The 26,850-nt window shown below is 43.5% G+C and overlaps 1 protein-coding gene across 6 annotated transcripts in view; it reads right to left on the bottom strand.

Moving 5' to 3' along the window:
• LOC124034127 (UPF0606 protein KIAA1549L-like) overlaps positions 1-26,850 on the bottom strand; it is a 55,848-nt gene that overhangs the window by 20,032 nt on the left and 8,966 nt on the right. For 5 of the 6 annotated variants that reach the window (XM_046346912.1, XM_046346887.1, XM_046346904.1 and 2 more), the window contains exons 2-14: positions 25,834-26,181; positions 24,856-25,476; positions 24,557-24,672; positions 21,348-21,570; positions 21,077-21,210; positions 20,804-20,972; positions 17,013-17,072; positions 16,119-16,279; positions 15,459-15,630; positions 14,657-14,817; positions 14,404-14,439; positions 10,904-11,094; positions 1,467-1,594 (exon numbers count right to left, since the gene is read on the bottom strand). In XM_046346912.1, coding sequence (XP_046202868.1) covers positions 1,467-1,594; positions 10,904-11,094; positions 14,404-14,439; positions 14,657-14,817; positions 15,459-15,630; positions 16,119-16,279; positions 17,013-17,072; positions 20,804-20,972; positions 21,077-21,210; positions 21,348-21,570; positions 24,557-24,672; positions 24,856-25,476; positions 25,834-26,181 — 2,520 coding nt within the window. The remainder of the gene's footprint in view (positions 1-1,466; positions 1,595-10,903; positions 11,095-14,403; positions 14,440-14,656; positions 14,818-15,458; positions 15,631-16,118; positions 16,280-17,012; positions 17,073-20,803; positions 20,973-21,076; positions 21,211-21,347; positions 21,571-24,556; positions 24,673-24,855; positions 25,477-25,833; positions 26,182-26,850) is intronic. The other variant, XM_046346922.1, reaches the window with a different exon arrangement.

Genomic DNA, 26,850 nt, shown 5'->3' with positions numbered 1-26,850 from the left:
AATACGTTAATATGTATACTACGTTATAATACGTTAATATGTATACTACGTTATAATACGTTAATATGTATACTACGTTATAATACGTTAATATGTATACTACGTTATAATACGTTAATATGTATACTACGTTATAATACGTTAATATGTATACTACGTTATAATACGTTAATATGTATACTACGTTATAATACGTATACTACTACGTTATAATACGTTAATATGTATACTACGTTATAATACGTTAATATGTATACTACGTTATAATACGTTAATATGTATACTACGTTATAATACGTTAATATGTATACTACGTTATAATACGTTAATATGTATACTACGTTATAATACGTTAATATATACTACGTTATAATACGTTAATATGTATACTACGTTATAATACGTAATATGTATACTACGTTAATATGTATACTACGTTATAATACGTTAATATGTATACTACGTTATAATACGTTAATATGTATACTACGTTATAATACGTTAATATGTATACTACGTTATAATACGTTAATATGTATACTACGTTATAATACGTTAATATGTATACTACGTTATAATACGTTAATATGTATACTACGTTATAATACGTTAATATGTATACTACGTTATAATACGTTATAATACGTTAATATGTATACTATGTATAATACGTTAATATAATACGTTATAATACGTTAATATGTATACTACGTTATAATACGTTAATATGTATACTACGTTATAATACGTTAATATGTATACTACGTTATAATACGTTAATATGTATCCTAGGTTATAATACATCTCACCAATAAATGTTGGGTAACCATTGCTAGACGGTTGAAAATGGAAGCTTTCTAGATGCCACAGTAACAATATTGACTGGACATTGTCTCAACATAATTTCTGAAATTGAGACGCTTACTGTAATGCAGTGTGTAATCTAACCCTGAGATATTAAGGCATATCAATCATCATAGACAACTTCCAAATAACAATGGAAACATTGTGTAAAAATGCAAGTCTACCAGACTGTCACCTTTCATTTGATTCATCCAGTAAGTAAATATCTGAAGTTCAAGAACAATGAGGACTTTCAGTGGCTGCCACTGCATCATCCTTTTATCATTCATCAGACCCTTCCTCACATCCCCACTCAGCCTGCCTGAGTGTTACAGCTACTGCAGTTAGATAGGAGGGAAATAGAAAGATGCTTGTGTGTGTGTATGTGTCTGTGTGTTTCCATGGTGCATACTGTGTGTGTGCACTGCATGCATCCCTGCATATACAGTAAGTGCTTATTTTCATTTACAATTCATTAGCTCTCTCTAATGGCCGTATGGTGTACCAAGCCTGTGTGAGGACACAATATTGTGGTGGGCAGCAGTAGGGACAAGCAGCAGTAGCCGGAGTATGGCCTCTCAGCAGTACAGTAGCCGGAGTATGGCCTCTCTCCTCTCTCTCACCGTTCCTCTTGTGTAGTAGATCCTCCTTGGCGCTGTTCTGTACTGCAGGCCTCCGTACCATCGAGCTCTTGCCCGTGTTGAGTTTCCCGGATTCATTGCTTGTAACTGAGCCGTCCTCACTTGGCAACCTGCCGCAGGTAACCATAGCAACAGAGGCAGGCAGTGGTAAGCTTTGTGCATACAGTATTATCCAAGGGTAATGCTGCTATCACACCGCCCCCTGGCCAGTTCTAACCTGTGAAATCTGACTGCAGTATGTGACAGACAGGGTTGGTAGGTTACTTTTTAAACATAATCCATTAAAGTTACCATAGTTATCTGCCCAAAATGTGTAATCAGTAACAACTTTTGGATTAACCAAACTCAGTAATGTTACTTTTAGATTACAGCATTAGAAGACAACAAAAATAATCCTTTAAACGCATTTGGTGCTTCGTCATAGTGGTTTCAGACTCGATCAGGTGGAACAAAATTAAACCGGCACCTTTTTTCAATGATGAATTGAATGTCATTGAGACAACAGAGAAGGTGTCATGTCTTTTTTCACAAAACATAATCATCTAGTTTTTCAAAAGTACCTGTAATCTGATTGCAATATTTTTTCATGGTGACGCATTACAGTTAGTTTTTTTGCAATGGGATTACATATAACATGTCACTCTTCAACCCTGGTGACAGAGACACAGATAAAGGCTGTGTTCGTTCTAAAGCTATGTGCTTCACAACAAGGCCACAGGCTGGAACAGTGGGAGATACTATCTTAATGTCAAACTACCCTCCCCTTTTCAGGTGTAACCAACAGACTGACACAAGTGACTAACACAGGAGCCTGATCTTATGTCAGATAAGACAGTGAGGAACACACACACCCATTATGTCAGCTCATATCGACATTGCTCTTCAGAATGTTTGTATCAGATTATTATTAATCCCTCATGGACAGACTACATAAACATAATCGAGCATCTGACCAAATACGTGATTTTACTTCTGGGTTAAACAAGATTAGATTATTTTAAGGGTGTAATGCATTCAGAAATACTAAATGGAATCAGCATTCGCAATCATGAGGCTTCTATAATGAGGTACAGTTCTACTCCTGTGATACATGGTCAGACAGAGAGAGGGAAGAGAGAGACAGAGGGAGAGGGAGGGGGAGAGAAAGAGAACAGATTGAGGATGCATGTATTCCTGTCAACCTGAGCCCAGAGGAACACTGAATCAAACATAGCCCTGGAAGGATCTCTCCAGGCTGTGTAGCTCACTCACTCCATGCTCAGTGTTCAGCTGCTATTCACTTTACACCACTATGTCTCCCTCCATGCCCAGTGTTCAGCCTCTTCACTTTACACCACTATGTCTCTCTCCATGCCCAGTGTTCAGCCTCTATTCACTTTACACCACTATGTCTCTCTCCATGCCCAGTGTTCAGCCTCTATTCACTTTACACCACTATGTCTCTCTCCATGCCCAGTGTTCAGCCTCTATTCACTTTACACCACTATGTCTCTCTCCATGCCCAGTGTTCAGCCTATATTCACTTTACACCACTATGTCTCTCTCCATGCCCAGTGTTCAGCCTCTTCACTTTACACCACTATGTCTCTCTTCATGCCCAGTGTTCAGCCTCTATTCACTTTACACCACTATGTCTCTCTCCATGCCCAGTGTTCAGTCTCTATTCACTTTACACCACTATGTCTCTCTCCATGCCCAGTGTTCAGTCTCTATTCACTTTACACCACTATGTCTCTCTCCATGCCCAGTGTTCAGCCTCTTCACTTTACACCACTATGTCTCTCTTCATGCCCAGTGTTCAGCCTCTATTCACTTTACACCACTATGTCTCTCTCCATGCCCAGTGTTCAGTCTCTATTCACTTTACACCACTATGTCTCTCTCCATTCCCAGTTTTCATTCTCTATTCACTTTACACCACCATGTCTCTCTCCATGCCCAGTGTTCAGTCTCTATTCACTTTACACCACTATGTCTCTCTCCATTCCCAGTTTTCATTCTCTATTCACTTTACACCACCATGTCTCTCTCCATGCCCAGTGTTCAGTCTCTATTCACTTTACACCGCTATGTCTCTCTCCATGCCCAGTGTTCAGCCTCTATTCACTTTACACCACTATGTCGCTCTCCATGCCGTGTTCAGCCTCTATTCACTTTACACCACTATGTCTCTCTTCATGCCGTGTTCAGCCTCTATTCACTTTACACCACTATGTCTCTCTCTATGCCCAGTGTTCAGCCTCTATTCACTTTACACCACTATGTCTCTCTTCATGCCGTGTTCAGCCTCTATTCACTTTACACCACTATGTCTCTCTCCATGCCCAGTGTTCAGCCTCTATTCACTTTACACCACTATGTCTCTCTCCATGCCGTGTTCAGCCTCTTTTCAGATTACACCACTATGTCTCTCTCCATGCCCAGTGTTCAGCCTCTATTCACTTTACACCACTATGTCTCTCTCCATGCCCAGTGTTAAGCCTCTTCACTTTACACCACTGTCTCTCTCCATGCCCAGTGTTCAGCCTCTATTCACTTTACACCACTATGTCTCTCTCCATGTCCAGTGTTCAGCCTCTTCACTTTACACCACTATGTCTCTCTCCATGCCCAGTGTTCAGACTCTATTCACTTTACACCACTATGTCTCTCTCCATGTCCAGTGTTCAGCCTCTATTCACTTTACACCACTATGTCTCTCTCCATGCCCAGTGTTCAGCCTCTATTCACTTTACACCACTATGTCTCTCTCCATGTCCAGTGTTCAGCCTCTATTCACTTTACACCACTATGTCTCTCTCCATGCCCAGTGTTCAGCCTCTATTCACTTTACACCACTATGTCTCTCTCCATGCCCAGTGTTAAGTCTCTTCACTTTACACCACTGTCTCTCTCCATGCCCAGTGTTCAGCCTCTATTCACTTTACACCACTATGTCTCTCTCCATGTCCAGTGTTCAGCCTCTATTCACTTTACACCACTATGTCTCTCTTCATGCCCAGTGTTCAGCCTCTATTCACTTTACACCACTATGTCTCTCTCCATGTCCAGTGTTCAGCCTCTATTCACTTTACACCACTATGTCTCTCTCCATGTCCAGTGTTCAGCCTCTATTCACTTTACACCACTATGTCTCTCTCCATGCCCAGTGTTCAGCCTCTTCACTTTACACCACTATGTCTCTCTCCATGCCGTGTTCAGCCTCTATTCACTTTACACCACTATGTCTCTCTCCATGCCCAGTGTTCAGCCTCTATTCACTTTACACCACTATGTCTCTCTCCATGTCCAGTGTTCAGCCTCTTCACTTTACACCACTATGTCTCTCTCCATGCCCAGTGTTCAGCCTCTATTCACTTTACACCACTATGTCTCTCTCCATGTCCAGTGTTCAGCCTCTATTCACTTTACACCACTATGTCTCTCTCCATGCCCAGTGTTCAGCCTCTATTCACTTTACACCACTATGTCTCTCTTCATGCCCAGTGTTCAGCCTCTATTCACTTTACACCACTATGTCTCTCTTCATGCCGTGTTCAGCCTCTATTCACTTTACACCACTATGTCTCTCTCCATGCCCAGTGTTCAGCCTCTATTCACTTTACACCACTATGTCTCTCTCCATGCCCAGTGTTCAGCCTATATTCACTTTACACCACTATGTCTCTCTCCATGCCCAGTGTTCAGCCTATATTCACTTTACACCACTATGTCTCTCTTCATGCCGTGTTCAGCCTCTATTCACTTTACACCACTATGTCTCTCTCCATGCCCAGTGTTCAGCCTCTATTCACTTTACACCACTATGTCTCTCTCCATGCCCAGTGTTCAGCCTCTATTCACTTTACACCACTATGTCTCTCTTCATGCCCAGTGTTCAGCCTCTATTCACTTTACACCACTATGTGTGTTTACCGCCTGCTTGTTTTACCAATTATTATTCTCAGCACCTTTTCAAAGGCATTTTATGCTTTAATCATCACACTGCACAGCTGTGTGTTTTGTAGCCTTTTGAAGCCTTGCTAATCCCAGTCTGAATGAGCCCTGCGGTCCATCCAAAGAGTGACTGGAATAGCAGCCGCTGCAGAAGACCTGGGTTCACATAATATTTAAAATAATACTTTATTGGTGTTTGATTGAGCTTGACTGGGTTTAAAGGACCAATAGAATAGTTAAAAAACTCCCCCCCCAAAAAAAAATCTGGTACTCCAGGCAGGCTAGAGAGCAAATACTCAAAGCATTGGAGATATTTCCAATGCTATCTGAACCCAGGTCTACACTGCAGTGCCTTCAAAACCCAATGATCATTGTAGCAGACTTGTGTCACACCTCCAGCTTGGCAGCAGTAAATATTAAAAAACCCAAGTGGGTCTAAATCAGCTAAAGATAGTGGAGATCTACTACATTTTGTCATGTTTGTCATTTATTATCATGTCTTGTCCCTGTGCTCCCCATTCTATTCGTTTCCCTCTGCTGGTCTTATTTGGTCTCTCCCCCTCCCTCTCTCACTCTCTCGCTCTCTCTTCTCCAGTGTTCCTTCCCAGCTGTTCCTATTCCCCTAATCATCATTTAGTCTTCCCACACCTGTTCCCGATCCTTTCCCCTGATTAGAGTCCCTATTTATTCCTTTGTGTTCCGTTCCTGTCCCTCGGTTCCTTGTTTAGTATTCACCATGCTGTGATTGCGTTTCGCCCTGTCCTGTCGTGTTTTTGCTGTGATTGTGTATCGCCCTGTCCTGTCGTGTTTTTTGCCTTCATCAGATGCTGCGTTGAGCAGGTGTCTCTTTACGGCCTGCGCCCACCACTGCAGTCTGTGCTTCTCCAGTTATTCCCCTCTACAGACTAGAGGATTTCTGTTATTCCCTGTTTGACTTAAATAAACTCTGTTTCTGTTAAGTCGTGTCCTCTTTCACCTGCATGACAGAAGGAACCGCCAAGGAATGGACCCAGCGACTTCAGACGCTCGTTACACTTTCAAGATCCAAGGAGCCATGCTCGGCAGACACGAGCAGGAATTGTCTGCTGCTCGCCATGCCGTGGAGAACCTGGCCGCTCAGGTTTCCGACCTCTCTGGACAGTTCCAGAGTCTACGTCTCGTGCCACCTGTTACTTCCTGGCCTGCCGAGCCTCCAGAACCTAGGGTTAATAACCCACCTTGCTACTCCGGGCAGCCCACTGAGTGCCGCTCCTTTCTCACGCAGTGTGAGATTGTGTTCTCTCTCCAACCCAACACATACTCTAGAGAGAGAGCCCAGTCATTTCACTCCTTACTGGTTCAGAATGGGGCACAGCTATCTGGGAGGCAAGGGCTGATTGCTCTAACAAATTCCAGAACTTTTATTCGGGTTTTTGACCGTTCAGTTTTTGGTGGGGAGGTAGGGCCCTGGCTTCCTTATGCCAAGGTGAACGGTCCATAACGGATTATTCTATTGAGTTTCGCACTCTTGCTGCCTCTAGTGAGTGGAACGAGCCGGCGCTCTCGCTCGTTTTCTGGAGGGACCACGCAGTGGTTAGGATGAGATTCTCTCCCGGGAGGTTCCTTCAGATGTGGACTCTTTGATTGCTCTCGCCATCCGCATAGAACGACGGGTAGATCTTCGTCACCGGGCTCGTGGAAGAGAGCTCGCATCAACGGTGTTTCCCTGCTCTGCAGCAACCATCTCCCTCCTCTGGCTTTGAGACTGAGCCCATGCAGCTGGGAGGGATTCGCATCTCGACTAAGGAGAGGGAACGGAGGATCACCAACTATGCGGAGTTGCTGGACATTTTGTTAATTCATGTCCAGTAAGAGGCCAGAGCCCATCAGTAAGCGGAGGGCTACTGGTGAGCGCTACTACTCAGGTCTCTTCATCTAGATCTTTACTACTATGTCGGTCCATCTACGCTGGACCGGTTCGGGTCATGCAGTGCCTTGATTGACTCTGGGGCTGAGGGTTGTTTCATGGACGAAGCATGGGTTCGGAAACATAACATTCCTTTCAGACCGTTAGACAAGCCTACGCCCATGTTTGCCTTAGATGGTAGTCATCTTCCCAGTATCAAATTTGAGACACTACCTTTAACTCTCACAGTATCTGGTAACCACAGTGAGACTATTTCTTTTTGATTTTCCGTTCACCGTTTACACCTGTTGTTTTGGGTCATCCCTGGCTAGTATGTCATAATCCTTCTATTAATTGGTCTAGTAATTTATCCTATCCTGGAACGTTTCTTGTCATGTGAAGTGTTTAATGTCTGCCATCCCTCCGTTTCTTCTGTCCCTACTTCTCAGGAGGTGATTTGACAGGAGCCGGAGGAATATCATGATCTTCACGGTCTTTACAACTCCCTTCCTCCTCACGTATGATTGTAGTATTGATCTCCTTCCGGGGACCACTCCTCCTCATGACTATACCTCTGTCGGCTCCCGTAAGGCTCTCGAGGATTATTTGTCTGTGTCCTACCATAGTGCCTTCTTCTCCGGCCGGGGCGGGGTTCTTTTGTTAAGAAGAAGGACGGTACTCTGCGCCCCTGCGTGGATTATCGAGGGCTGAATGACATAACGGTTAAGAATCGTTATCTCTCTTATGTCATCAGCCTTCGAGTTCTGCAGGGAGCCAGGTCTTTACTAAGTTGGACCTTCGTAACGCTTACCATCTTAGTGGAAAACGGCGTTTAACACCGTTAGGGCATTTTGAGTATGTCTCTCTCCATGCCCAGCTGTTTTTCAGGCATTAGTTAATGATGTTCTGAGAGACATGCTGAACATCTTTGTTTTTGTCTATCTTGACGATATCCTGATTTTTTCTCCGTCACTCGAGATTCATGTTCAGCACGTTCCGTGTTCTACAGCGCCTTTTAGAGAATTGTCTCTACGTAAAGGCTGAGAAGTGCTCTTTTCATGTCTCCTCCGTTACTTTTCTCGGTTCCGTTATTTCCGCTGAAGGCATCAGATGGATTCCGCTAACCAAGCTGTCAGTGATTGGCCCGTTCAAGGTCACGTGTCGAGTTGCAGCGCAGGTTTCGCTAATTTCTAGCGTTTCATTCTAATTTCGGTCAAGTTGCTGCTCCTCTCACAGCTCTTACTTCTGTCACGTGTTTTAGTGGTCCGGTTCCGCCCAGGGAGCTTTTGATCTTCGAACGTTTTACGTCCGCTCCTATCCTCGTTACTTTCACTAGACAATTCATTGTCGAGGTTCTCAGGCGTGGGAGCCATTCTATCCCAGCGCTTCCAGTCTGAGATAAGGTTCATCCTTTTATTTTTCTCATCGCCTGTCGCCATCTGAGCGCAACTATGATGTGGGTCGTGAATCGCCATCCACTAGCCCTAGGCGAATGGCGACAGTGGTTGTTCCTTTTGTCGTTTGGACAGACCATAAGAACCTTGAGTACATCCGTTCTGCCAAACGACTTAATGCCCGTCAATCCGAGTTTGTGATTTCTTACCGTCCGGGTAGCAAGAACACCAAGCCTGATGCCTTATCCCGTCTGTTTAGTTCTTCTGTGGCTTCTACTGATCCCGAGGGGATTCTTCCTTATGGGCGTGTTGTCGGGTTAACAGTCTGGGGAATTGAAAGACAGGTTAAGCAAGCACTCACGCACACTGCGTCGCCGCGCGCTTGTCCTAGTAACCTCCTTTTCGTTCCTGTTTCCACTCGTCTGGCTGTTCTTCAGTGGGCTCACTCTGCCAAGTTAGCTGGTCATCCCGGTGTTCGAGGCACTCTTGCGTCTATTCGCCAGCGCTTTTGGTGGCCGACTCAAGCGTGACACGCGCCGTTTCGTGGCTGCTTGTTCGGACTGCGCGCAGACTAAGTGGTAACTCTCCTCCTGCCGGTCGTTCAGACCGCTCCCCATTCCTTCTCGACCATGGTCTCACATCGCCTTAGGCTTCAACCGGTCTGCCTTTGTCTGCGGGGAAGACTGTGAGAGCCGCCAAAAAACGCAGGATTAAGAGTCCAAGGTATTGTTGCGGCCCGCAAAAATCTCGTAAGTTGACTCCGCGGTTCATTGGTCCGTTCCGTGTCTCCCAGGCAGGTCAATCCTCGCTGAGCGACATCTTCGTCGCGTCCATCCTGTCTTCCATGTCTCCTGTGTTAAGCCCTTTCTTGCACCCCCGTTCGTCTTCCCTCCCCCTCCCGTCCTTGTCGAGAGCGCACCTATTTACAAGGTACATAAGATCATGGACATGCGTTCTCGGGGACGGGGTCACCAATACTTAGTGGATTGGGAGGGTTACGGTCCTGAGGAGAGGAGTTGGGTTCCGTCTCGGGACGTGCTGGACCGTTCACTCATCGATGATTTCCTCCGTTGCCGCCAGGATTCCTCCTCGAGTGCGCCAGGAGGCGCTCGGTGAGTGGGGGGTACTGTCATGTTTGTCATTTATTATCATGTCTTGTCCCTGTGCTCCCCATTCTATTCGTTTCCCTCTGCTGGTCTTATTTGGTTCTTTCCCTCCTTCTATCCCTCTCTCTCCCCCTCCCTCTCTCACTCTCTCGCTCTCTCTTCTCTCTATCGTTCCGTTCCTGCTCCCAGCTGTTCCTATTCCCCTAATCATCATTTAGTCTTCCCACACCTGTTCCCGATCCTTTCCCCTGATTAGAGTCCCTATTTATTCCTTTGTGTTCCGTTCCTGTCCCGTCGGTTCCTTGTTTAGTATTCACCATGCTGTGATTGCGTTTCGCCCTGTCCTGTCGTGTTTTTGCTGTGATTGTGTATCGCCCTGTCCTGTCGTGTTTTTGCCTTCATCAGATGCTGCGTGTGAGCAAAACGGCCTGCGCCCACCCGAGCGACCTGCAGTCTGTGGCCGCTTCTCCAGTTATTCCCCTCTACAGACTAGAGGATTTCTGTTATTCCCTGTTTGGACTTAAATAAACTCTGTTTCTGTTAAGTCGCTTTTGGGTCCTCTTTCACCTGCATGACACATTTGACAGCTTTAAGACAATGACTGATGTCTTGGGCTGGGTCAATAAAATAGAAAATCAAGGCTTTGGTGATCTGTGAATGTCTGTGTTAAAATGAGAATTTTAATGCGTGGGAAATTCAAAGAAAAGATGGCTCAAAACAGCAGCAAAAGCTTGGCTTTGTCTTCTAGACTAGAGGAAAGACAGCAGGCTCTATCCCTTTTGTGGCACGACAATAACACATTCATGACTCATGTTTTGTAACAACATTTTAGCTTTCTATTGCCTAAACTGAGTGATAGGCGGCTACGAATCGGGCAATTGGCAACACCAAGGCAAACTGTAAGCCAGTCAACATGAGCAGATTTAAGCAGATTCTATGCAATCTGTCCAAGACTGTAATACTTATTGTGAATTTTCCTTGACTTAAAGTATTGGCACAAACAAATCCAAATGTTGTCTGGTAATCTATAGTAAACAGGGATCAATCTTCATAGAGATCCTATAATTCGGTTTCTATTTCAATCGGCGTTCTTCTTACCCTTTGTGGATGATGTCAGCAGAAGGGGCTCTTTTAGAAGTGGTCCCATCCTGGTGCACCTTCCTGTCCAATGACAATGGGGCATCTCTCACCGGGAGGCCCAGGACCAGCGTCTCCTTGGTAACAGAGATGGTCTCCTCACCTTGCTGATGGCCCATATGCTTCTTGGCATAGTCAAATCCCTGCACAGGCTGGGGTAGAGAAGGTTGGGAAAGGGTTTACGATGATATATGGTGAAGTAAAGGAGTGCTTTAGGAGAATGACATTTCATTTACAGACAAGGTAAATGAGCAGTCGGCTCGGTGAGCTCTGTTTTGGGATGCTGGGATTCTACTAAATGTTAAACGAAGCATCTAATGGCACCTTTGAAGTTGAGATGTATTGGAGGAAAGACATGAAAAATGTCATTGGTTCATGATTTATATATTTTTTTATGTCTGCAAGGTCTAGGCAGTTCCTTTGTATAACCAAATTACTCTAATTTCATGAAGCCTCTCAGGTTTGTAAAACAGCAAAAAGGAGCATCACAGTGCAGATATTATTTTTGGAAAACTAAATACATAAATACATTATATTCAATGTATTTCTACTTGAGTGCATGTGTGGATACGAAGGGAAAACATAACTGCACACAGCTTTAATAATTAAATAGTCTCAGTGACATCAAGTGTATTATGACACATAGTTGCAGCACACAGCTAAATAGGAGAGAAATCGATACACTGTACCAGGCAGTCATCTTCACCTCATCCTGAGGTTAGTGATATTTCACAACAGTGAGTCTGGCAGAAGTCATGTATAGAGACACTATGGCTTCATCATATTGGACATTCACAGAGGGGAATGTTTCAACAGATGAACCTTAAAGGCTGAGCTCAACACAGATATGTTTCACTGGCAAGAGGCAGGCCTCTCTGTCCACTTGATTCCGTTGACTTTCTAAATGGTCACCTTTCAACTGCCCAGTCTGATAAAGACAAGGAGTTGGTCCAGGACTCTGCACAAGTCTACTCTGTGATGGATTTCCACACCAGAAGGAGCGGAAAATATTTTTTATATCTCAGATTGTTCTGGCAATTCTCACGTTGAAACTTATTTGGAAAAAATTAAAAAGAAAATCATGATAAAGTGGTCATTTTAGGCCCTTTTCAGACCTACTGTTCTAGGGTGGTGCCTTCTGTAAGACCCTATGATCTGTGAACCGTACATGATACAGACAACATCTTGGTGCCATTTATATTATTATACTCCTTATAGTGTGCTCTAAAATATGGAGTATGTCTAGATTCTTCATTTATTCAATATTACAAATATCAATATCACAAAACTACCCTTCTTGATTTAGCTTATTTCTGACATTTTGTTTGTAACAAAATACTCTTTAAACAGGTCAAATTTCCAGAGTGACTCTCTGGTCCTTTTAATGATTTTATACATAGATATTGACGTTATAGGTCATTAACCAATCACAGCACTCCTTTGGGATTGCACATTCTGCAAGTCACAAGCAGAGGGAGTTCCCGTTTCCATTCACTGTATTGGTGGTGTTCATAAAATAGATCATACCTTCCGAATTAGCAGAGAGCTCACTCTGGAAATGTGATGTACTTGTAGAGTATATTGTTCCAAACAATATGTCTTAAAATAAGCTAAATTAATAGGGGTCATGTTGAGATATTAATATGAATATGTTTAATGTGGAATAAATTCATGTGAAATGTTTATATTTCAGAATCAAGACGTACTCCATGTTTAAGAAGATAGGGAGTATAATGACATCAAGATGTTGCCTGTATCATGCACGGTTTACAGGTCATAGGGACTAACAGGAGGCATGTATAGGTCCACGTTCATCATGATAAAACAAATAAAGAAATGGTGGTACAAAAAACATGCCAAAAATTCTTCCTCCGAATGAAGTTTCTATGTGAGAATTGCCAGAACAATCTGGGTTACCCAAAATATTTTCTGCTCCTACTGGCGTGGAATCGCCCAAAAACGGATTCTGTGTTTTGACTTGGGCTCATTCAGTGTACTGATGGAGTCACAGGACAGAGGGGGACAGGTTTGATAAAACCCACGTGTAAAAAGAAAACTAACGCATGGTAGAACCTTTCTGAACAACTAAATTATGATTGATATGATTTTCTCTTTATTGCACAAACTTTCAAAATGAAGACACATGATGGACTATACCACATAGTGAATTTGGAGAGCAATGAAATAGATTCACATATTTCCTGCAAAAGCACACATGCAGACTGAAGCCATGCCATTGATTTGCAGCTTGACGTTGTTGTCCCACTTTGATGGATAATTGTGTGCTGTGGACTAGAGGTTCATGAAGCCCACTATCTCCCTAGTGGGTTAGGCTCTGCTTGATATTCTGTCTTCATTCCCAGAACGTTTGGACACCAACACATTACACTGCAACAAACTGCAAATATGTGCAGTGGAGTAGTGGAGCCAAAGATTTCAACTCAACACATTTACCACGTCCTTTAGCATATCGCCACAAGCTATTCATAAACCAAATCATTCTAAGAATATTTATCTCAGTAGTTGCGCATGCGTGCCACATCTCTGGTCAGAAAGGGAAAGACTGAACAATTGGCCTTACAGCGCCATGCGTGCCACATCTCTGGTCAGAAAGGGAAAGACTGAACAATTGGCCTTACAGCGCCATGCGTGCCACATCTCTGGTCAGAAAGGGAAAGACCGAACAATTGGCCTTACAGCGCCATGCGTGAATCTCCCAATTTAGCAACGCTTTAAATCATTTATGTCACATTCAAAACAACCCAGTGACATTTAATGTTTACCAACAGTTTTACAAACCTTGAAGCACTGCACTCTGAAATGTAAATACAGTAAGCAGACACTATGCTAATAGAAACAGGCCTTGTTTCTGGGAGAGAAGTTCTATCCTACTATCCTATTTGTACTAATCATGTGTATCTCTGACCTTGTCCTACAACATAAGCTGGAGCTAGTGCTCCTCGTATCCCATCCAAAAATATGCCTTAGTACATCTGTCTCTCTGGGGGGAGTGATGATGGAATGACGTTGAGAAATAACACTAAAATCAGCCAACTTTCTCTGCTGCTTCATGAGAGCATGTTGTGAAACGACGGGGTACATGATGAATCTGAAATGTTTAGGGTAGGGGGATCTTGTTTATGCTCCTCCACATTATCTCCAAGAATCAAAATGGCACCATATTTAATCCAGTAACAACATTACTGATGGCTTGGATTCCACCATGAAACCACTAGCTGGTATGAGATGAGACTGGATGAGAAGACGCCTGGTGGATAAGAGTCATTACTATGCATTTGGAAGGAACAGGGATGTATAGAATGGCCCATTGATCATAGATGGTGAGCCCTGGTGAGACCCCTCCATCCCATTGATTTCCTCTAGGCACTGCCAACAAAGGAGGGATGTCCTCTCCCAAGCACAGCCACATGCATTTACTGACAATAACACTCAGTCAATACCTGGTGGTGATAACTGCCCTCCCTCCGATAGGACGTCTAAACAAGAAGACAATTAAAGGGACATTTAGCTGATGATTCGATTCCAGCACATTAACCATCTGGATTCTCATTTCGCCCCCATAATGCTCATTGAGCATCCATCACCATTGGCTATAAGTAATTGAGCGAACACAAGATAAAGTGCCAAGACTTGCCCAGATGTGACATTTCCCTGAATTGCACATTAAGATGTTAAGAGATATGTAAAGTTCACCTTAGAGCGTGTTTTGAAGCTCCTGAAAGCGCCCGTCTTGAAGATGACCCTGTTCCTCTTGCACAGGATGGCGGTGACCATGACAACAACAACCATCACCAGGGCAACAGGCGTCAGCACGGCCATGATCCACAGATTGGCCGGCGGGACCTTTACCACAGCTGTCGGAAATCATGGAGATAAAATAGATACACCACCCATCCACACCATCTATCAATATGTGTTATTGTTTGCAATCATTACGTCATTATTGAGGCACTTAGCTATTCAACAGTCTATGAGACAGATACACTGAGTTGACAAAACATTAAGGACACCTTCCTAATATTGAGTTGCAGCCCCCCACCGTGGACTCTACAAGGTGTCCAAAGCTTTCCACAGTGAAGCTGGCCCATGTTGACTCCAATGTTTCCCACGGTTGTGTCAAGATGGCTGTATGTCTTTTCAGTGGTGGACCATTATTAATACAAACGGAAAACTGAAGATTCACCCTCTGAATGGCACACATACTGTACACCACCCTGTCTCCTCCATTTCATCTACACTGATTGAAGTGGATTTAACAAGTGATATCAATAAGGGATCATAGCTTTCACCTGGTCAGTCTATGTCATGGAAAGAGCAGGTGTTCTTAATGTTTTGTGCACTCACTGTATATGTGTTTCAGTTTGAGCAAAACAAAAATATACTGCAATTACTTGTGTGCATCCATCTGTGTGACTGACTGAAAAGGTTAGTTCTATACACGTCATCTAAGATCATAATGTTACAGCTGTTTGGTAAAGATGTGGAGAAAACCTACGATCGGCTTGGCGCTGGATAAAGTAGCCCAGGGTTAGAGCCATGGTTTGGGAATCCAAGGTACTGAGAGTCTTGGCTGCAGTGGTGCCAGTTATGGGGGCACCGTTCAGTTGGGCATAGTAGGTCATTTCGGCAGGATTCTTTGGCCCGGGGAGCCGACGAATACCAACCATCTAAACAAGAGCAACACAAATTGGTGGATTCAGTGCTGTCATATTGCTGTCATATTGCTATTACAATAATAAGACTGATGTTATCTGAAGGGGCAAACACTTGAAAACACTTGAAAATAACAGCACTCCGGGACCACACGTGGGATTAATATGAATCAGTGGAAATAATCTGATTTTATTATAGATCAAATGTTTTATGTCCATAATACATCATAACGGTTTCATCAAGGGCTGTGATTAAAGCTTTGCCATAAAGCAGGGGGGTGTTAAATGGAAGAGATCAACATCCATTACATGAGCTCTCTCCCCCTCATAAAACCTGATCATCTGTGACTTTACATAAAACAATTCATCTGTGGAAAAAACAGAAACGAGAGAATAGAAATTCTGTGGGTCTTCAAAAAATTGTGAAACTCTGGCAAGTCAACATAAAACAGAGGTTGTTTATCGGGGAGTGAGCATGCAACCCGTGTGTGTGCCCACCTCACCTGGACGGTGTAGTCCCCAACAGTGGTGGCCCTTCTAAAGCGGCTCCCCTGGCTCCCCTGACGCCCAGCCACCAAAAACAGCTCAGCCAGCCGCTGCTCCATTAAACTAGCAAAGCTCTGATAATTCCTCTCCAGAGATGAGCTGTCAACATCCTGAATTACTGCAGAGCAGTGGAGTACACACACACAGAGAGAGAGAGAGAGAGAGAGAGAGAGAGAGAGAGAGAGAGAGAGAGAGAGAGAGAGAGAGAGAGAGAGAGAGAGAGAGAGAGAGAGAGAGAGAGGTAAGAGGACAAGAGAGGAGATGAAGAGGTGGGATAGGGACAGTGGAGGACAAGAGAGGAGATGAAGAGGTGGGATAGGGACAGTGGAGGACAAGAGAGGAGATGAAGAGGTGGGATAGGGACAGTGGAGGACAAGAGAGGAGATGAAGAGGTGGGATAGGGACAGTGGAGGACAAGAGAGGAGATGAAGAGGTGGGATAGGGACAGTGGAGGACAAGAGAGGAGATGAAGAGGTGGGATAGGGACAGTGGAGGACAAAGAGGTATGGTTATTCATCCCTCAATTTAAAACCTGTAAGTCCCATTATATTGTCAGGCTGACCTTGGCACACTGTGGTCTCATCATGACAGTAGCAGAAAGGTACAGGGAGAGGCTAAAGCTAATTTAGAGATCTCTCACAAAAGAAAGCCTCCTTCACACTGAGCTCTGATCCGATATGATCTTTCAGAAGCAGATGTCCGGAATCTCTAAATAATGCAGCAATAGCATTCAGAGGGGAAAGAGGAGCTCAGATATGTTGGGGGAAAACTGATATGTTGGGGGGAAACAGCATTAGAGCAAAGCATTAACTAACTAGCAGTTAGTGAAAATCAATGACACATTTAATTACCTGTGATCACCCAGTAGTGCTTGGTGGCAGTGGATGTATTGAGGTTGTGGTATTCTAGTGCTGTGGAGGAAGAGGGGGGAGAGAGATGGAGACAGAGTGAACAAATACACACACAAACAGAGAGAGACAGAGACAGCGAGAGAGAGATAGAGGGTGCCAGGCTGCATGCCTGATAAATTCCACATTTTCTGTCCTATTATGCAGCTGGCTGGAGGCCAGCAGGGATGTTGCCTCTGACTTTGCAGTGGGACCTTATCCCTCATAACTCTGTTTGACACTCTGTAATCATGTACGAACGAGCCTTGAATATTCAAATGGTAAAGGATTCCTTTGGATCCTGAGGTAGTGTGTAAATATAAATAGAATGTTATCTGATCTTCCCTTCATGCTAAAATTACCCACTATGTGAAGTAAAACGCCCAGAAGGTGATGCAAATAATTGAAGTTGAGCATGAAGTAAACTAGTCAGTCTCCTCTCTGCACAACAACAAGATACTAGATGACAGTAAATGCAAGCAGTCATAACTTCTCCTTTGTAAATGAGTTCAACATCTGATTATCAGTACTCTGCAGGTATAATGAAATCTAAGACAGCATACATTTTCATGTTAGAACACACACTCATGAAGTGGATTATTTATGTTGAAATTCATTAAAATTTCAACAATCTTCAGGTTATGGAATTGAAATTGAATAAGACTGTTTGGACTAGAGGTCGACCGATTAATCAGAATGGCCAATTAATTAGGGCCGATTTCAGGTTTTCATAACTATCGGAAATCTGTATTTTTGGACGCCGGAGTCTTATTTTTTTTTTTACCTTTATTTAGCCAGGCAAGTCAGTTAAGAACACATTCTTATTTTCAATAACGGCCTAGGAACAGTGGGTTAACTACCTTGTTCAGGGGCAGAACGACAGATTTGTACCTTCTCAGCTCTGGGATTCAATCTTGCAACCTTACGGTTAACTAGTCCAACACTCTAACCACCTGCCTCTCATTGCACTACACAAGGAGCCAGCCTGTTACACGAATACAGTAGAAGCCAAGGTAAGTTGCTAGCTAGCATTAAACTTATCTTATAAAAAACAATCAATCAATCAATCAATCATAATCACGAGTTAACTGCACATGGTTGATGATATTACTAGTTTATCTAGCGTGTCCTGTGTTGCATGTAATCGATGCAACGCACGGGGGTGATATAACAAAAGCGCATTTGCGAAAAAAGCACAATCGTTGCACGACTATCTAACAATAAACACCGATGCCATTCTTAAAATCAATACACAGAAGTATATATTTTAAACCTGCATATTTAGCTAAAAGAAATCCAGGTTAGCAGGCAATATTAACCAGGTGAAATTGTGTCACTTCTCTTGCGTTCATTGCACGCAGAGTCAGGGTATGTGCAACAGTTTGGGCAACCTGGCTCATTGCGAACTAATTTGCCAGAATTGTTAAGTGACTGTCCCACTGGATGTCATAAGGTGAATGCACCAATTTGTAAGTCGCTCTGGATAAGAGCGTCTGCTAAATGACTTAAATGTAAATGTAATGTAGAATTTTACGTAATTATGACATAACATTGAAGGTTGTACATTGTAACATGAATATTTAGACTTAGGGATGCCACCCGTTAGATAAAATACCAAACTGTTCCGTATTTCACTGAAATAATAAACTTTTTGTTTTCGAAATTATAGTTTCCGGATTCGACCATATTTCTGTGTGTTATTATGTTATAATTAAGTCTATGATTTTATATTTGATAGAGCAGTCTGACTGAGCGATGGTAGGCAGCAGCAGGCTCGTAAGCATTCATTCAAACAGCACTTTCGTGCGTTTTGCCAGCAGCTCTTCGCAAGCACAGCGCTGTTTATGACTTCAAGCCTATCAGCTTGAATGGATGGTCAGCTTGAATGGATGGATGGTGTAACCGATGTGAAATGGCTAGCTAGTTAGCGAGGTGTGCGCTAACAGTGTTTCATACATCACTCGCTCTGAGACTTGGAGTGGTTGTTCCCCTTGCTCTGCAATGGCCGCGGCTTTTGTGGAGCGATGGGTAATGCTGCTTCGAGTGTGGCTGTTGTCGATGTGTTCCTGGTTCAAGCCCAGGTAGGGGGTGAGGAGAGGGACGGAAACTATACTGTTACACTGGCAATACTAAAGTGCCTATAAGAACATCCAATAGTATATATATATATATGCCATTTAGCAGACGCTTTTATCCAAAGCGACTTACAGTCATGTGTGCATACATTCTACGTATGGGTTGTCCCGGGGATCGAACCCACTACCCTGGCGTTACAAGCGCCATGCTCTACCAACTGAGCTACAGAAGGACCACAATAGTCAAAGGTATATGAAAGGTATATGAAATTATTCTTATTTTTTTTTTTTTTCACCTTTATTTAACCAGGTAGGCTAGTTGAGAACAAGTTCTCATTTGCAACTGCGACCTGTCCAAGATAAAGCATAGCAGTGTGAACGGACAACACAGAGTTACACATGGAGTAAACAATTAACAAGTCAATAACACAGTAGAAAAAATGGGCAGTCTATATACAATGTGTGCAAAAGGCATGAGGAGGTAGGCGAATAATATAATTTTGCAGATTAACACTGGAGTGATAAATGATCAGATGGTCATGTACAGGTAGAGATATTGGTGTGCAAAAGAGCAGAAAAGTAAATAAATAAAAACAGTATAAAAACAGTATGGGAATGAGGTAGGTGAAAATGGGTGGGCTATTTACCTATAGACTATGTACAGCTGCAGCGATCGGTTAGCTGCTCGGATAGCTGATGTTTGAAGTTGGTGAGGGAGATAAAAGTCTCCAACTTCAGCAATTTTTGCAATTCGTTCCAAATACAAATGGTATAGAGAGAAATAGTCCTATAAATACTATATTAACTACAACCTAAAACTTCTTCCCTGGGAATATTGAAGACTCATGTTAAAAGGAACCACCAACTTTCATATGTTCTCATGTTCTGAGCAAGGAACTCAAACGTTAGCATTTTTACATGGCACATATTGCTCTTTTACTTCCCCAACACTTTGTTTTTGCATTATTTAAACCAAATTGAACATGTATTATATTAAGTTAAAAAACAAGTGTTCATTCAGTATTGTTGTAATTGTCAAAATACTAAAAACTAGTCTGATTAATCGGTATCGGCTTTTTTTGGTCCTCCAATAATCGGTATCGTATCGGCGTTGAAAAATCGGAATCGGTCGACCTCTAGTTTGGACTGTTTGAATTATAATTTAAATGTAAAAACATATATAAATATTTGGAATTTAATTGTAATTCAATATTTGATTTAATGGAATTAATGCACTTAGTTTAAAAATGGACCGCAGGATTAGTTTGAAATAATTTCAATTTGTATTTCTATATTTCCAGTATAGAAAGTCTGAACAGTGACATGGACAGCCAGAAAAGCCTGAGGGAATTCAATTAGATTGGAATTTGAGGAATTGTTGGAGATAATATTGAACATGGAATTGAAATCTTGGAATTTAACTGACATTAGAATTGAGACTAATTGAATTATCTCTGAATTAAAATACTGACCTGGAATTTGAGTTGAATTAAATGGAATTTACAGGTAGAGGGAATTGATTTATAATTTAATTTGTGGAATTAACCTCAACCCTAGCTATCGTTGAAGGACAATATCGCTGAAGGATATGACATCAATATTGATGTATCAGAAAATGAATAAATAAGGAGAAAAAGCCAGGGAAATCAAACCCTTCCCATGATGCAGTGGGGCACTTACGCTCAGCAATGACGAGGGGCGGGAAGAAGAGGAAGTAGCCCACCAGCTCTGCGGTCAGCTGATTCAGGAGACCGCTGGAGACGGTTCCATTCAGGATCGCGGCCTGGTTCTTGACCACATAGACCAGAGATACGGCAGGAGAGCCAATCGCTTGGGAGGTGCTCTGGATCTGAACAAACACAGACGAAACCAGACATGTTGAAGTAAATGCAACGCTCTAAACAACTATGCTAATTGTGTGTGATTGAATATGATCCCAAGTCATAAATGTACCTCAACAGAAAGCCCGCTGTAAGATTCCATCACTTTGTCCTGAGCTTCCTCAAACGCATTCTCCAGCCGTTGCTCCATCATCTGAACAAAACTGCAGGAGTTGATGCGGTCCGCTGGACCTACGAACCTGAGAACTAAAAACAGCAGAGCACCAATCAATATACCAGCACAGCACATTCAGTTACAGTACACAACAGCACAGTACAACATTGTTTACAATCATGGTCACATCATCCAGCAGTGTCACTGTGTTGTTCCTGATGTGCCATACCTGTTTTGAGCTGCAGATGGACACTGAGGCTAGGGGCCCAGGGGGCCACAGGAAGCAGAACAGCCATCACCAGAGGACTGTGCTGCCGGATGTCTGCTAGCACTTTGTCAAAACCATAAGCCTTCACTGTCTCCACCACCACAGATGCGATGTAGACCATTTTCCCACTGGCTACATAGTACCCAAGGGTGACATTATGAGGGCTGCAGAGATCCCGTTCAATCTGAGAAGTGAAAACATGTAGTTAATATCTTGATCGCTATCGTTAACAGACAATACGATGGCAATGGTCAAGGCTAGCGTCTCTGGTCCTTTGTAGTACCACCCACTCCTCATCAGTCTCTACCAGTATGTGTTAGCTAGCTATCCACAGACACACTAACTATACAGCTGGTGTTTGTGATGTCTCCCGCTGATCACCTCCAGGCTCACTAATAATACATGGGTTCTGATGGGGAGAGGAGAGGAGGCCTTGGATAGAGTAGCAGCCACTGAATCACACCCCAAACAGACTGACAGATAGACAGACAGCACAGGCAGGAAATCAATGGACTTAAACTTGAGTCAGCCATCAGTTAGACAGAGAGAGAGAGAGAAAGAGAGACCAAGACAGGGAGAGATGAAACAGAGGACTGAGAGTCAGAGAGAAACAGAGAGAAACACACAGAGAATAAAACACAGGGAGAAACAGAGAGAAACATACAGAGTGAAACAGAGAATAAAACACAGAGAGAAACAACACAGGGAGAAACACAGATAGAAACAGAGGACTGAGAGTCAGAGAGAAAACAGATAGAAACAGAGAAAAAACACAGGGAGAAACACAGATAAAACAGAGAATAAAACACAGAGAGAAACAGAGAATAAAACACAGGGAGAAACACAGATAGAAACAGAGAATAAAACACAGGGAGAAACACAGATAGAAACAGATAATAAAACACAGGGAGAAACACACAGGGAGAAACATAGAATAAAACACAGGGAGAAACACAGATAGAAACAGAGAATAAAACACAGGGAGAAACAGAATAAAACACAGAGAGAAACACACAGGGAGAAACATAGAATAAAACACACAGGGAGAAACATAGAATAAAACACACAGGGAGAAACAGAGAATAAAACACAGGGAGAAACACAGATAGAAACAGAGAATAAAACACAGAGAGAAACACACAGGGAGAAACAGAGAATAAAACACAGAGAGAAACACACAGGGAGAAACATAGAATAAAACACAGGGAGAAACACAGATAGAAACAGAGAATAAAACACAGAGAGAAACACACACGGGAGAAACATAGAATAAAACACAGGGAGAAACACACAGGGAGAAACAGAGAGAGAATATGGCAGAGACACACAGAATCACACAAAGAGAATCAGACAGAGAGAATATGACAGACACACAGAATCAGACAGAGAGGAACAGACAGAGAGAAACAGAGAGAACGAGAGCTGAATAATGGACATTTCCGAAGAGGAAACGCTGGTAATAATGAGTTGTAGTCATTCAGCTGGTAGGGTCCATAAGAGTCTTTCTCTTCACATACTCTTAACAGCCTCTATTATGCAAAGCCTATCCACAATTCAAGAGACCATTTATTATCTTATTGAAATCCTTTTATCATTAGTCACTTCAGTCTCTGCTATCACAGTGAGAGATTGGACTCCATGAATAATAGGGCGAAGAGGAGAGGAAGAATAAGTCAACACACTCACTATAGTTCCTTTAGAAGTGGCCATCTCAACATTCGTAACAGCTAGGCAACCTAGCAGTTAAGAGCGTTGGGCCAGTAACCAAAACGTCGCTGGTTTCGAATCCCAGAGCCGACTAGGTGAAAACAATTCTGTTGAAGTGCCCTTGAGCAAGGCAGTTCACCCTAATTGCTCCAGGGTCGCCTTTAATAATGGCTGAACACCCTGGCCGTGTCCCCACACTCCAAGGGTGTCTCAGGAGGAGTGGGATATGCAAAAAATAATAATAATAATGACTAATACCAAATGCTTTTCCAACAGCGCAAAGATGGATGATGCAATATTTGAACGGGACTATGGCACATACTATATTTGATGTACACTACCGTTCAAACAATTGGGGTCACATAGAAATGTCCTTATTTTTGAAAGAAAAACATTTTTTTTGTCCATCAAAATAATATCAAATTAATCAGAAATACAGTGCAGACATTGTTAATGTTGTATTTGAGAAACAGACGCCTCACAATCCTCAACTGGCAGCTTCATTAAATAGTACCCGCAAAACACCAGTCTCAACAGCAACAATGAAGTCCGACTCCGGGATGCTGGCCTTCTAGGCAGAGTTGCAAAGAAAAAGCCATATAGCTCAGAATGGCCAATAAAAATACAAGATTAAGATGGGAAAAAGAACACAGACACTGTACAGAGGAACTCTGCCTAGAAGGCCAGCATACGGAGTTGCCTCTTCAGTGTTGACATTCAGACTGGTGTTTTGCGGGTAATATTTGATGAAGCTGCCAGTTGAGGACTTGTGAGGTGTCTGTTTCTCAAACTAGACACTCTAATGTACTTGTCCTCTTGCTCAGTTTTTCACTGGGGCCTCCCACTCCTCTTTCTATTCTGGTTAGAGACCGTTTGTTCTGTTCTGTGAAGGGAGTAGTGCACAGCGTTGTACGGGATCTTCAGTTTCTTGGAAATTTCTCACTTTGGAATAGCCTTCATTTCTCAGAACAAGAATAGACTGACGAGTTTCAGAAGAAAGTTCTTTGTTTCTGGACATTTTGAGTCTGTAATCGAACCCAGAAACGATGATGCTCCAGATACTCAACTAGTCTAAAAAAGGCCAGTTTTCAGTTGTGCTAACATAATTGCAAAAGTGTTTTCTACTGATCAATTAGTCTTGTGAAAAACGTGGATTAGCTAACACAACGTGCCATTGGAACACATGAGTGATGGTTGCTGATAATGGGCCTCTGTACGCCTACGTAGATATTCCATAGAAAATATGCCATTTCCAGCTACAATAGTCATTTACAACAATAACAATATCTACACTGTATTTCTGATCAATTTGATGTTAATTTAAAGGACAAAAAAATGATTTTCTTTCAAAAACAAGGACATTTCTAAGTGACCCAAACTTTTGAACGGTGGTATACATGTTGTTCTCCAGGTACAGTACAGCAGTAACAGCATCCGAACACAGAGTGCAGTACAATACTGACCTGGACATAAACATTGGTGTCATTGAAGGCCCTCTGTAGAGCATGGGTGAGTCCTTTAGACAGATTCTGCCTCACAATTATATCAAGCCTGTTCCTCCTCAACTGCATAGACAACACTGTGGAGGAAAACACATACATGAGGTGTGTCAGTCTTCTGGATGTGAAGGATGGGACATCCTTTGGAAGGAACCAGGGGACTTTTATTATGGTTGTAAAGATACTGTAACAACTCAAAGAAACAACACAGTGTATGTTAGTGAAAGGTTGTTCAAACTGAGCTGTAAACTGAGAGCCCATACCTGTTTTGACCCAGGTCTTCTCAGTGATGTTACATGGTTGACGTTCCTCTTCAGCACTGATGGGAGGAGATTCAGTTGTGGTTGGTCCAGGGGTGGTTTCTGTGGTGGTGACAGTCAAAGTGGTGGTCGGTGCAGTGGTAGTTGTACTTGTAGTGGGAGCGTTTGTGGTAGTGGGAGCACTTGTGGTTGTCGTCGCCGTGGTGGGTGGGTCAGTTGTGGTTGTCATCAATGTAGTTTCTTGGAAGGTGGTCACTTCCTGTGTGGTCGTAGTGGTCCGGGGTATGGTCGTAACCGCCTCTGTGGTCAAAGCTGTCGTGGTCTGGGGTGTCACAGTTGTGGTGGTCACGGTCAGGGGCGTGACGGTCGTGGTGGTCACAGTCGTGAGCTGTAGACTGTCATTGGTCACAGTGTCTGGTGTTGGGTTGGTGTGTGCCGCTGTGGTGGATGGTATAGTGGTGTAATTGTCAGCCCTTGCAGGTTTGGTGGTGTTCCATGTATGAGTAGAGAAAGGACTAGTCACATTGTCTGGGAGGGTGGAGTCGCCCTCCCCCAGGGTGGCCAGAGAGGACACTGGGACTGTTGGTAAATCTGGGTTTGCAGGCAAACTGCTGACCGCCTCCTCTGCAATGAGACAACAAACAGCGTTTGAATGATGTCACATCAGGTAATTCATATCAGGTGAATAATGTCCCCATTTTGATGATGTCTCATACTGTGAGGATGATGTCAGACCGGGAGAGGCAGCAGGCACCGGGGAGGTAGACGATGGAGGGGGTGGGGCAAGATGATGTGGAACTGAGTTGGACCAAAATAAAATTAAATGGTGGATTTTGAGGGAATGAATGTGCAGAGCATGATGATGGATAAGGAAACAAAATATCTAGTCTGTAGACTTTAAACACAGTCAGGAGGCTGTACGTATGATATTTGTATTCTTCTATTAGATGGTGTGGATGACTGTTTGAACATGGGTCCTACCTGAGCTGGTGTTTGAGGTGCTGTTGGCTACAGGGGCTAACGACAAAGGGTCTGTTGTTCCTGCTGTTTGATTGTCATTGTTGATGCCTGAGGAGGCATTAGCTAGTACTGATGGTTGCACTGGGGCCTGTGGCTCTTGGTCTGAGTTAGCCAGCAGGGTCAGTACAGAGGAGAACCCTGGCTGCTCTCTGGTGCTCTCTGCTGTCGCCCCTGATGGGTCTGTGGGTACGACTAGAGCGCCCAGGAGCCAATCCTTCACTGGTGTTGCCCTGGCAGAGAGGTTAGAGGGCACAGCTGGGTCCTGAGGCAGAGCTGCATGTCCTGATGACCCGTTGTAGTGCCCTTCATCTGAAAAACAAAGAGAGAGATGAGACTTAGGGAGGAACGCATTTATTCTCTATTTGACTCATCAATCCCAGAGGCCTGATGATGACGTCTTCACTGTCTCTCATGTTTCTCATCAACATCGGCTCAATCTATAACTACATCTTGAAAATATTAAATATTGTTATTCAAAACGAAGCCTGGCCGTGCCCTCCTGTCAACAACATGAGGGAGGGAGAAACAGACTTCACACCAAGGAGCAGAACATGTGAGGCCACAAAAATTTCTTAGTCATCCAGGAGTATCATTATGGAACTGTGACAGTGGGAACATTAAGTTCCCACTGTAAGGTAGCCTAGTGGTTAGAGCGGCAGGGTGGCCTAGTGGTTAGAGCGGCAGGGTGGCCTAGTGGTTAGAGCGGCAGGGTGGCCTAGTGGTTAGAGCGGCAGGGTGGCCTAGTGGTTAGAGCGGCAGGGTGGCCTAGTGGTTAGAGCGGCAGGGTGGCCTAGTGGTTAGAGCGGCAGGGTGGCCTAGTGGTTAGAGCGGCAGGGTGGCCAAGTGGTTAGAGCGGCAGGGTGGCCTAGTGGTTAGAGCGGCAGGGTGGCCTAGTGGTTAGAGCGGCAGGGTGGCCTAGTGGTTAGAGCGGCAGGGTGGCCAAGTGGTTAGAGCGGCAGGGTGGCCTAGTGGTTAGAG

Source organism: Oncorhynchus gorbuscha, linkage group LG01 (genome assembly GCF_021184085.1).
Source record: "Oncorhynchus gorbuscha isolate QuinsamMale2020 ecotype Even-year linkage group LG01, OgorEven_v1.0, whole genome shotgun sequence".
Taxonomy (NCBI): Eukaryota; Metazoa; Chordata; class Actinopteri; order Salmoniformes; family Salmonidae; genus Oncorhynchus; species Oncorhynchus gorbuscha.
Note: the sequence above shows the minus strand (reverse complement) of the source record. Positions and strands in the feature narration are given on the sequence as shown.